The sequence below is a fragment of the Etheostoma spectabile genome, chromosome 6 (genome assembly GCF_008692095.1).
Source record: "Etheostoma spectabile isolate EspeVRDwgs_2016 chromosome 6, UIUC_Espe_1.0, whole genome shotgun sequence".
NCBI lineage: Eukaryota > Metazoa > Chordata > Actinopteri > Perciformes > Percidae > Etheostoma > Etheostoma spectabile.
The window spans coordinates 17,116,332-17,128,540 of NC_045738.1; the positions used below are offsets into that span (position 1 = coordinate 17,116,332).

General features: G+C 40.1%; 3 protein-coding genes across 3 annotated transcripts in view; all 3 read left to right on the top strand.

Annotated features, from left to right (window-relative positions):
• Positions 1–5,240, top strand: part of LOC116690892 (H-2 class II histocompatibility antigen, I-E alpha chain) — a 10,990-nt gene extending 5,750 nt beyond the window's left edge. Inside the window, exon 5 of the mRNA XM_032518116.1 lies at positions 5,230–5,240. The gene's annotated coding sequence lies outside the window, so the exon portion shown is untranslated. The remainder of the gene's footprint in view (positions 1–5,229) is intronic.
• On the top strand, positions 1,503–6,387 carry LOC116690893 (rano class II histocompatibility antigen, A beta chain). Its single transcript, XM_032518118.1, has 5 exons — positions 1,503–1,664; positions 3,155–3,424; positions 3,668–3,949; positions 5,788–5,899; positions 6,055–6,387. The coding sequence occupies exons 1-5, from the start codon at positions 1,613–1,615 to the stop codon at positions 6,125–6,127; spliced, it is 789 nt and encodes a 262-aa protein (XP_032374009.1). The 5' UTR covers positions 1,503–1,612; the 3' UTR covers positions 6,128–6,387.
• A 1,861-nt stretch (positions 6,388–8,248) lies between these two features.
• LOC116690896 (vitelline membrane outer layer protein 1 homolog) lies at positions 8,249–12,209 on the top strand. Its single transcript, XM_032518120.1, has 4 exons — positions 8,249–8,519; positions 9,411–9,523; positions 11,375–11,681; positions 12,118–12,209. The coding sequence occupies exons 1-4, from the start codon at positions 8,310–8,312 to the stop codon at positions 12,118–12,120; spliced, it is 633 nt and encodes a 210-aa protein (XP_032374011.1). The 5' UTR covers positions 8,249–8,309; the 3' UTR covers positions 12,121–12,209.

The window sequence follows — 12,209 nt, forward strand, 5'->3', positions numbered from 1 at the left end:
CTCCATTACCTTGTAGCTCACATTATTGCTTTGTAGCATACGTTTTTGTAAAAATAGGCTAACGATTGTGTCATAACCACGCGACTTACTGTTGCACAATAGAGGAATTACCGTATAGTACAAGGTAAGCTCGCAGACAATTTTGACATTAGCTGTTTAGGTTTAATTACTAATGTTAACTAGCATGTTAATTTGCAATAATTAGCCTGTGCCTATGCTATCTCCTTACATATACATATACCTCCGTCTCTGCAAAATTGCGAATGATTGAGATTTCTCTTGACTCAGCTCCCAATAGACTTTCAGACAGGTTGCTCACGTCACATCTACGTCGGCGAGCTCAGTTGGAGGCTGCGCAGTAATGCTCAACTATCACCGGAAAAATCTTCCAATAACCTTCCATGGTCTCTGTCCAGAGCAACAGGATCTGTTGGTCCATTTCTTTAACTGTCTATGGTAAAAAGGCCTTAAGTGCGCTCCACCGGGTGAGCTACCCAGGCGCCCCTATACAGTCTTGATCATGTGTTGAATACCCTTTCATTACAGCAGCCTGTGCAAGCACTTGCACAATCACAAAATCTCCATCAATTATCACAGCACAGAATGAGCTTTTGGGCATTTTGCTGCTCCTACGGTGACCGTCCGACAAATAATAAGTAAATACTGTCTACTTGCGCGTGTGTCAATACTGGCACAGAATGGCAATGCACTAAACTGCCTCTTTTCTCTACATAAATTATTTGGCTCAGGCATAAATCTAATTATTTCCAAAGTGATAGCTGCCACTTTTTAATGAGGAAGTGTGTGGAGCTTCTGAAGGACGGATTTGGGATTTCAAACTGAAAATAGCTTCATCTGCATCTTTAAATTTGCAATAAAAGTAAATATTCAGTGGTGAGCAGAGAGATAAATGACAAGTAAGTGTACAGAAGTGAAATTGACTTCCCCAATAACGGATGTAGCATTGCACGAGAAGATTAAATCTACACTGACCACGTTTCTGTTTTCCTCATTTGCATGTAATTGTGGTGCTGAGATGTATCTCCTATTAAATTATTTTGAGCATGACAGCGCTAAACACTCAAAGCCTATCTCGTCTGTTTTAATAGGTATCATAAATTAGTATCATAAATTGTTACACTGTTTTCCTTCCTGAAGATTTATCTGCGTGAACCTACCTTGAACCAATCCTTCTTCTCTGTGGAGCCTCTTCCCCATCTGTCTACTTTCACATCATTAAAGTGAATGGAGGGATTGTTTGAAAATGTGAAATATTCTTGCGTGTTTTGTTAAACCTTTAGAACATTGGGACCTGAAGCCTGCTATGTGTTGCCTTGTTCTCCGAGATCTAGTAACTGCTTTCAGAATCAACTCGCAGAGGTCAAGCCAGGAGATGATAGGATACAAATTGCCAACAATTGTTTCATACCAATTACAAAAACAATGACTGGGATGAAACCTGAAAGACCTGTTCATCTTGGCACTGCGCTTGCATAAGCATTTGTGTCATTTAATTCATGGGAAAGGAGGATGTAGTTTAGTTTCAGGGTTTGAAAGGGTTTTAGTAGCGAGTCTGCACACAGCATGTGGTGTTGCTTTCACTGCTGAAGAGATGATGGGACTTTATTTTCTGCTCAAACTCTTACTCTGCAGTACACCAGCAGGTAGGCGTCTTCATGTATTCCTGTCTTATTTTAGCTTTTTTTTAAAGTATGCTATATTATTCATGCCCGTTAAATGAGTGGTAAAGGTTGATAGACTTGCCTTAAAATACAGTAAAAAAACATTTTACTGTAAAACTGAGCTGACGCTCATAGTTAGTAGCTATAGTGATGAGTCAGACAGAAGTTATTTAAAGAAAATGTCCTGTCAAAAGTTTCCTGCATACAGTATGTCATTTTGAATGTTTCTTACTTCTTGCCACATCACATACCTTTGTTGTGTTTGTGACCATCAGCAGCTATCTGGCCTTTTTGTACCTTTGTAAATAGCCCTATGTTGACTGAACTGCCCATGCATCACTTACAAACAGATAAATGTGACAAGATAATAAGTTTATATGTGATTATTCATGTTGAATGGATTCAATTGTATGATACATTGTGCTTAGGCAGGTTTGGTTTAAGTATTGTAAGTGGTGCTCACCTCGTGCTAATCTATAGGTGTTTTTTGCTCATGAGTTGTTGCAGTTAAGTCTGGATTGTTGCTGTTGTGGGGTTTTTAGGGGAGTGTATTCATATTTACCTGAATGATACCTTAACAGCATCACAAACTATGACCTCAAAACTCATTCAAACCTTTTAACGGTCTTACAAAACTCAAAACATAACCTTTATCAATTATAGCACAACTATAATTTTGTTGGAAGGTTCCTTTTATTGTGCCCATCCTATGTGTGATACTAGCTAGTCATAGTTAACCCTCTGAGGACAAAAGACGCACCGGCGCCTCCAAACGATGTTTGACAAAACTCCTGACTTTAATCATATATAACCCTACGCAAACCGCTTTCACTCCAAACGTGTAAATTATGGACGTTTGGGTAGTGGCTGTCCGCGTCTGCTGTCCGGGGTGGTGGATAGGTCGAATACAGGACTTTCACCCAGGAGATCGGGATTCATGTCCCACGTGTGTCCTTAACCGTCCCATTATTTCTGCGTGTTAGGGAAGCCAATTTCTTCTTTAACCGGCCCGTCATTCCTGCGTGTCACAAAACCGTAAGCCCACCCACGACCTTTTCCTAAACCCAACCGTCCCGTTATTGTGAGTCACAGAACCGGAAGCCCACCCATGAGCTTTTCCTTAATCTAACAGCGTCAAAAGGGACGCCAATAGTGCCGACTTAGCGCGTGTTATAGGACGCTAAAGGAGACCTTTAGCATCAATAACAACGACAAAGGCACCTGATCAAGCGCCCGTATTTTACGAGATGAGAGTGAGAATGTGTTGCCCTACGACTTTCAAGCACCGCAAAACAATTTGTACAACACATTGTACGATAAAGTATGTTTTCAAAAAGAGATTTGAGGAATTTAAAAAAAAGCCAACGTCAACGTTTCAGCTTTAGCGCCAACTTATCTCTACTCAGTCCTCTTCCCCATTCCTGACACCCCTGCACAGTTGTCTGTACTTATTGGTTCTCTGTATGTTACAGGTGGCTATGTATACCAGATGATATATGACTGTGAGTATGGTGACAACATCACCGACATGGTCTTCTTAGTAAAAAACCTATTTAACCAGAAGATTACCACCCTGTATGACTCTCGGGTTGGGAAGTATGTTGGCTTTGGAGAATATGGAATGATCAACGCTGCCCATTATAACAGCCAGAAGTGGAAAATGGATGAAAGAAAAGTTGAAGTGGAGACTCTTTGCAGATACAACGCAAGATTATTCAGAAAGAGCACACTGGCTCGTAAAGGTAAGGTTCGGATTTCTAGAGGAGAGTTTAAAGCAGAATATTGCACTCCTAACAGCACCACTTCATTTGGTTTAATTTGCTTCATTGGAAAAAGAAAACAATTGTCTCCCCATTCTTTAATTAAATGGCTTGAAGAAAACTGTTTAAACCCTGACTCACTCTTCTGCACTCTACCTTGAAGCATGCCCTACATCCAGCAGGTCATTCAGCTAATTTCTTGCTCTAATCATTTCTACACTCCAGTGCCTCCAGTTGTCAAGGTCCATGAGACCCAGCCAGCTGACTATGGGAAGCGGTCCATGCTTGAATGCAGCGTTATGGGGTTCTTCCCTCAGGAAGTGAGGCTGAGCTGGCTGAGAGACGGCCTAGAGGTCAACACTGATGTGTCGTCTACAGATGTCTTGGCCAACGGGGACTGGAGCTTCCAGCTGCACTCTTACCTGGAGTTCACACCCAGAAGAGGGGAGAGGGTGAGCTGCAGGGTGGAGCACAGCAGCCTCAGAGAGAGCCTGGAGGTGGACTGGGGTAATGGTCAACATGGAAGAGAAAACACGCTCAAATAGTGGTGAAATTTAGATACCACACATGTTTTAACTGAGCCTTTCTTACTCACTATTTAACTGCAATTCAATAAAGATAGATTAATTGGCAATTAATAACAATATTTGTAGAATTAAGTTAACTTTTGACAATTAGACGCATTTTCATACGATGCAGGCCTATGATGGTAGGAGATAGAACAGCATTACTCGTCTAGACTCTGGTCATAGGGAAGAGCCTGCACGTGAAAGATGGAATCACATTGGTTAAATCTCATGGAACAATCAGAATCTATTAAATTAGAGTTTAAGTTTAATTACAATAATTATGATGACAATAGACTTTAAGACTTTAGGCATCCCCATTTGCTTGGTTTTCAGTGTGTCTTTTTTGAAAACTATTTTAACCATTTTGCTATAAAGTTGAATATCAAACACCCAAAATTAAATAAAAGTAATGATTCATTTTGGGTTCTATTCAACGTACATGCTTGCATCCAATTCATTTTTGCATGCAATTTATTTTGTTTTTTTTAATGGGTCAAATTTGACCCAAGGACAACACAGGGGTTAAGCTCTAAGCCGGATATATGAGAGCTTCACTTTTGACGTGAATACTGTAACAAGTGGGAAACTTATAATTATGATAACTCTGATCCACTGGTGCCCCAATTATTATTATTATTTTTCAAACTACAAACGTGCCCTCTTGTATGTTCCAATGATAGATAAAACATGACAACGTTCCCTCTAGAGTGCTTGGCCCTGCCCCTCAGACAGACAGAGTCCTCCATTGTTCTGATGGGACATGAACGCAGCATATTGGTTATGTGGGAGTGGGTGGGTTGACATGAGCTCTCTCTCCGTCCCTCTCTCTCCTTCAGCCTCATTCTCACTTTACCTCAGGCCCAAGCCACTTTACACAACCTTCCAAACCTGCTGATCTCTCTCTGTCCAGCAGGTGTCCCTGTGTACTGGTGTGCAGTTCCTATGTTGCCCCATCACCGGACCGCTACACCCACCTGCTCACTTTCTTCTCATTCCATCATTATGCCTTATGCCAGTGTTACCTATTGTGCCCCCTGTAGCGATAACTTCCCACCTGCTGTACTTGTTTGGCTGCCTGCCTGTTTTTCTCCGCCTGCCTTCATTCATTTGCCTGTGCTGATCGACTGCCTGTTACGACATCTGCTTTGAACCAAGATTCAAGCCCAATTACATTGCCTGCTACCTTTCCCTTACTTTAGCTCAAATAACTAAAACCAGAATTGTCACCTAATCAATCTAAGTGACAGATATTGACTCCATCGAACGACAGGTTGGTTTGCCAGCTGTGTTGAACGTTGACGTGAGATTTTTGAATGGAACGAGCAGCTTGGGAAAGCAGAGGCTGGAGGATTATGAAATCAGAGTGAGTCAAAATTCACCAGTAGGCCTAAAATAAAGGTGACAGAAAAAAGTGATCCTTGAGATTTCGCAAAAGCTTCATCAGACGTTATAATGGATTCATGGTGAAATTTCCTTCAACGTTGAGAAGAACACCTTTTCCTCTCTTCATACGCACAGTTGTGTTTTCTAGAATAGAAAGAAACTTCACTTAGTCCACAGTTTACTTTAACATGAACTAATTCCATTTCTCTAAATTTTACTCAATTAAGGTATTATAAACTAATTTCTAGTCCCAGAGGCGTGCTTTCAGGTGGTGCTAACTTTATCTTCATGTCACCATACCACATTTGATTCCCGGGAAAGTATTGGATATGTAACGAAGTGGCTGATCTAGTAAAGCATCTGGGAGATTCACTCGTTATTTCTTTCACTTAGACACCTTTTCGCTCGATGCTAAATACCTGAAGATGGCTATGGGGATCATCTTCTTCTTCATTGGCTTCACTGCAGCTACTGGTGGAGCAGCTTACTACTGGTGGAAACAGAGGTGTGTTGATGTCAGTGTCTGTATTGTGAAGCCAGTCGCTTTTCTTCTGTGCCAGGTTAATTGTTTCCATTATTAGACCGTGACAAATAGTGAAGTTATGTCGTAAAATCAATAAAGTCTTCAAGTTTTTATAACACGTTGTTTTCATGTTTCAGGTTTGACTTCAGCCCATCAGGCAGACAAGCACAGACTCCATGTGATCCCTCAGAATTGTTGAGTACAGAATAAGATAAAGCTCTGCTGAAGATCTGAATTAGGATTCGATATAAAGTAATAAAGGTGGTGACCCCTTCAGCCCACAAAAAAGGAAAATTGTCCCACTCAGCATGCCTGACCGACAGTGGAAGGAGAAAAACAACATTGTGGGAAGATGACATGCTGTTGTTTTCCCCCCAGCATGGTGGAGCGCCTCCTTTATCATTTGTGTCAACCAAGGACATAACCAACATGTTATCCTTCAAAACAAAGTGCTATAAATTGTTTCAACGTTGTGTTAGGATCATTTTGTAACTTTTTGTCAGACCTGTGTTTCACCTTGGTTTAAGATTTTTCCTCTTTACATGACATGCAATTTATTTATTTTGCATTGAATTAATTAATTTACCATTATGATAATATTAACACTGTGGCAATGTCACTTCTCTACACTTCCACACTGCAAAAAAAAACTGATTTAAAGCTGCTCTAGTCAATATTTTTATATTAATACTGGATCACATGACAACATGTATGTTTAAAGGTGTCAGTCATAGTGAGGAACCCCCAGAGGATTATCAATGGACTCTGTAGTTCCCCTCAGTTCTACGGAGTGTTTTTGCGTCTTTCAGAAAATGGTTTTGTTTTCAGACAAAACAGGAGGCGAAAAAACTCTACAAACCTACTGTACACTATCTGCTCAGCAACAAATGAAGCTAAGCTCAGATTCCTTCAAGAAGACTTCTAAATAAACTTCACTCACCATCATCTCTCCCTAAAACTAATCAGCTGTTAAAAGGCATTCACTGTTCAGTAAACCAACCAGAATTGGCCATGAAATTACATGATCCAATCACAGCATGACATCATCCTGCTTTAAATGTCCTCTTTCTTTGCAATCAGCTGTCTTTTCAGGCAAACATGGGGGGGGGGGGGGGGGGGGGGGGGGGGGGGGGGTAATGTCTGGCTTCTCTACCCCTTTAAAATATTTTTAATGATGGAGTCTAATCCCCAGAGACTGTACATTTTGTATTATGTACAATAAATCTTTGCATATCTGCAATGAAGTCTCTCCTGATTGAAACGGTAGACAGACAATGTTAGGTTTAAAAATTCAGTATTTTAAAGATAATATCCAAGATATTTCCCTCAGGGGTTGGAGGAGACAAAAAAGACTACATTCATCTGGTGGCTTGAAAACAAGAATAATGTTTCTCTGTATCTAGTGGTTGTGTAAATAAGGAGCTGTTTGCAAGTTCGCCATGTCAACTTACCGGTAAAATGTCATAAAATGGTGATTACGGCCTGTTACCGTTGCACCGAAGCAGCCCAATGAATGTCTTCTCTTAGATTTAAAAGATATTGAGTCTGAATAACATCACAATCAGCCTCACCTTAAGTGTAATTTGCAAAACTTACACCATCAGTTGGTAGCTACGACCCTCTCAGTATGTTGATGCATTGACAATAACTACACCGTGGCATGTGCACTTATGTAATATTCTAGAAGATGCTAAAAGTTAAAGTTCATGCAGTCTGTAAAAGTGTGTTGTCAGCCTACTGTACCTGATATTATTTTTCCCATAATTGGTATTGTTTTTATGTTCATGTGTAAATATGAGTGTGTGTGTGTAAAGATGTTTGTATACAGTGATATCGTGATCACCATTATCTATAATAAGTACAACGCTGTTTTCCTTAATTCAGTAAACATGGGCTTTGTCAGTCCCTGGTGATATACAGTAGGGTGTGATGTCTGCATATCCTGGCAAGACAAAAAACACCATTTCTAATATTGTATTTGCTGTCACTGCAGTTCTCAATCTATATACTATTATTCTTGGACAACAGCAGTCTTTGCAACAGCGATTACACAACTTCATGAGTGTGAAAGGTTCTGTTGCTGCTGAACTTTATCCTATGAATTGCATTTATACAAGTAGCACCGACCTGTGGTTTTTTGTGATGTAAAAATGTTAAATTCCTGTAGATTGACTGCTTGTCGTAATGTGAAAGATGAATACATTGTTAGAAAAAAAAACATTTTCTTTCTCAAACACCAGCTGTTAAATCCCACGCCACTCTGTAAATGATTCAACCTGATATGAGAGCTCTATTTTGGAATTGACTGGGGAGCTATAAGAGCTTTGAGCCTGAACCCCCTGTACTTGTCAGTTGGCATTTCAGAGTGAGACACTGCCTGACTGCTATCAACATGGCGAGTCTTTTCACCGTTGTGGCCATGCTGGCTGTGTTGTCCAGTGGGTTATGTGAGGAGAAAACCTTTCTGCAGCGAGCTGGTGCGGCCTTTAACAGCAGACAGTACAGATCTCTGCTTACTGTGACCAACGGAGAGCAGTTTGGAACCTGGACCTGGCCAGAGATGTGTCCAGAAAAGTTCTTTGCTGTTGGCTTCAGTGTTAGGGTAAAGCCACTGACTCTCTCACACATAAATATTCTATTTCACATGGCAAGGTAAAGAAAAAAATGGAGGGACGAAACACATGCAAAACATTTGTACTAGCCGGGACAGGTGTTACAAATCAAGGCAATCGACTTGCTGAATCTTCTTGGCCACAGAGAGATTAATGTAGAAGATATTTTTCTATTTACACATATAGGCTTTGTCAGTGGTGGAATGTAACTACTGTAAGTACATTTACTCTATTACTGTACTTAAGCACAAATTTGAGGTGGCCTACTTTTACTTGAATTCTTTCCTTTTCAAGGCACTTTCTAATTTTCCTTTGCTACATTTCAAAGAGAAATTATTTACTTTTTACTCCCCTACATTTATCTGACAACTTTAGTTATTCCATTGCAGCTCAGCAACAACACCAACAGGGAATTCATTCTGATAAGACTTAAACTGGAGTTGAGTTAGGAAGAGATCACTTTACAGCCAACAAGGAGACTAGGAAAACTTACAGGTCTAAAATTAATGAGCTGCATGTGAGTATAGTTTTAATATAGACGTGAAAAAAATGCGAAACCTTTACTTTAGTGTGGCGGGAAATATCAGTTTGAAAGTAGCAAAAAAAGAGAAAAGAATCTTGACAGACCTAAGAAAACTGAACTGAAATATAATCCTTTATGTGTGTGTAAACCTGCATGCAAAACCATGGTCATTGAGACAAGCTCTGTTTCCAATACTAACCCACAATTCTCTGCATTGACTGCAAACACTAAAAACAATCTACCCTTTCACCTGGTATGCACTTTCATGCCGGCTACTCTGGCAGCTGCTTCACCAGAATAACATAACATAAGCAGATTTGACGATAGTTGTTATGGGAACTGTTTTCTGTTTTCTCAGGTGGAGGCTAACCAGTACGGGGCGGATGACACCGCTCTGAACGGGATCCGCCTCATCTGTGCCAAAGACGGGAACCGAAGCTTCCTGTACTCTATTGAATCCCACACTGGCTAGTGAGTAGCTCCCAACGGTACCACCTTCTAATGTAAAATATAGGCAAGGCAAGGCAAGGCAAGGCAGCTTTATTTGTATAGCACATTTCAGCAACAGGGCAATTCAAAGTGCTTTACACGAAATCATTTAAACAGATAAAAACACAGTACAAAAGTTAAAAATCTAAACATTAAAAATTAATAAACACATGAATAGACAGTTAAAAAAAAATAGAAACATTAGGACACATAAAACACAAAAATAAAAGTTACAGTGCAGCAAGAAATTTAAAGAAATGAGCATTCATTTAAAGAAAGGCAGCTCAAAAAGAAAGGTCTTCAGCCTTGATTTAAAAGAACTGAGAGTAGCAGCGGATCTGCAGGTTTCTGGGAGTTTGTTCCAGATAGAGGAGCATAGAAACTGAAAGCTGCTTCACCCTGTTAGTTCTGACTCTGGGGACAGAAAGTAGACCTTGCCCAGACCACCTGAGAGGTCTGGGGGGTCATAGTGTAGTAGCAGATCAGAAATTTATTTTGGACCTAACCGTTAAGGGATTTAAACTAGCAAGAGTACTTTGAATCAATTCTTTGAGACACAGGAAGCCAGTGTAAAGACTTCAGAACTGGAGTGATGTGATCCAGTCTCTTGGTCTTAGTGAGGACTCTAGCAGCAGCGTTCTGAATCAGCTGCAGCTGTCTGATTGATTTTTTAGGGAGACCTGTAAAGACCCCGTTACAGTAGTCAAGTCTACTGAAGATGAAATAGATGTGTTATAGATGTGTTTCAGTTTTTTTGGGGGGGTTAAATTATGGAATGAACTTATTAATGACTTAAAGTTGTGTACTTCTTTGTTGAATTTCAAAAAAATTGAATAAAATGTAAATTTTCAAATGTATTACTAGGATTGTACTCAAGTGTTCGGCTTCATTTAGTTTTGTTGGATTTCTGGGTGATTCAATAGGAAAATTGTGGGAAACAAATTGTTTATTTTTTGTGTGTTAACTGAAATAAAATTCATCATCATCATCATCATCATCATCACCCTTTATAAAGGGCTTTAAATGAGATGTATTAATGGTTTAGAAATAATTTATTAATTATTTACAGGTCAGTTATATTACACTAATAATTCCCAATTTGTATATATCATAGTGGCTATGACAGTGGATATGACACATGCCTTTGGAGTAAGAGACCTGGGTTCAATTCCCACTGCGATACATCAACCAATGTGTCCTTGAGCCAGACACTTAATACAGTTGCTCAAGAGGTGTGCAACCTCTGACATATATAGCAACGAGTAAGTCGCTTTGGATAAAAAGCGTCAGCTACATGACATTTAATAATCATATCTGATGTATTAATAAAAGTCCTATTAACCAATAATAAAGCCATTGGTTAAAACTACAATAAATGGTGCCTTATTAACCCTTTAAGGTTCAATATGTCCCTGTTAAACACAATGGTTTTAATTTCAGGGAGCCAGCATTCAGCAGGAGGAATTCCGATGTTAGACACTAAAATATCAATAGAAATACTTTCCTTTGCCTACTTTAAGTATGTCTGCCACTTGCTAAATTGTTTTGATTGATGTCTATAAACATGCAGCTGTTTGTTGCTGTGGCCAGATCTGTATTGTGACATTGGGACTAACCTGGCAGCACTATAAAAGATTAAATGAGAATTAGATAAATAAAGTAGGTACTTTGAAAGCAGCAGGAAGCTGCAGACTGGCAGTTACCCATCACGTTCAGAAGGGAAATGAAAGCCCCGCTTCTGCCAGGATTACAAATTAGGTGTTCAGATGTTGAAATGTCTCGACTCCCCCCCCCCCACTCACACTCTCTTGTATTTCCTCCTCTCCTGTCCAGCTTCGGTGACTGGACCCAGCCCCAGTACTGCCCCAGTGGTGTGCTCTCCTCTTTCCAGATCCGCGTGGAGCACCATCAGGGTCTTTTCGGTGATGACACGGCCATCAACAACATCAAGTTCCGCTGCAGCAGCAACCCGACGCTGGAGGGGGCCGGCATGGACTGGGGAGAGTACGGCCACTGGAGCCAGGAGTGTCAAGATGGAGGAATCTGTGGCATCGAGACAAAGATGGAGGAATACCAGTATGGCCTGGACGACTCCAGTCTCAATGATGTTCGCTTCCATTGCTGTGCCAAGTCTCAGCAGGTAAGATGGAGGGTTATATTTTAATGAACCAAAGCTCAGACACAGTTGAGGGTTTTAATGACAAATCCCCACAAAGTACAAAAGTTTTTTTGTTTTTTTAAAGTCTTTATTTTGATTTATCTGAGTGAGGCAACCCTAATCTCTGACACTAACCTGCTGCAAGATGCAAGACAATCCATCAAACTATTTTTTTCCGAGCACTTTAAAGACTTCTTGTCCATATTGGCTTAAAAGTACAGAACAGATTACTAAGTGGATGTTGAGGTGAGATTGTTTTGTCATAGGGGATGCACAATTTTGGACCGTCTTACATTTTTATGGTATAAGAAGTTTGCCAAGTTTGTCTGTCAATTATGACAATTAAATGTAATATATTCTGTATATACAGTACATTTCATTACTGTTCATGAACTTGTGTTTGGTGTTTTTTTGACAGTGATTGGCAGGTGAATATCAGCATGCCGGAGCAGTTTGATCCAACGCCCTGAATTCAAAGCTGACAAATAATAAAAAGTTCATTTGAATTGC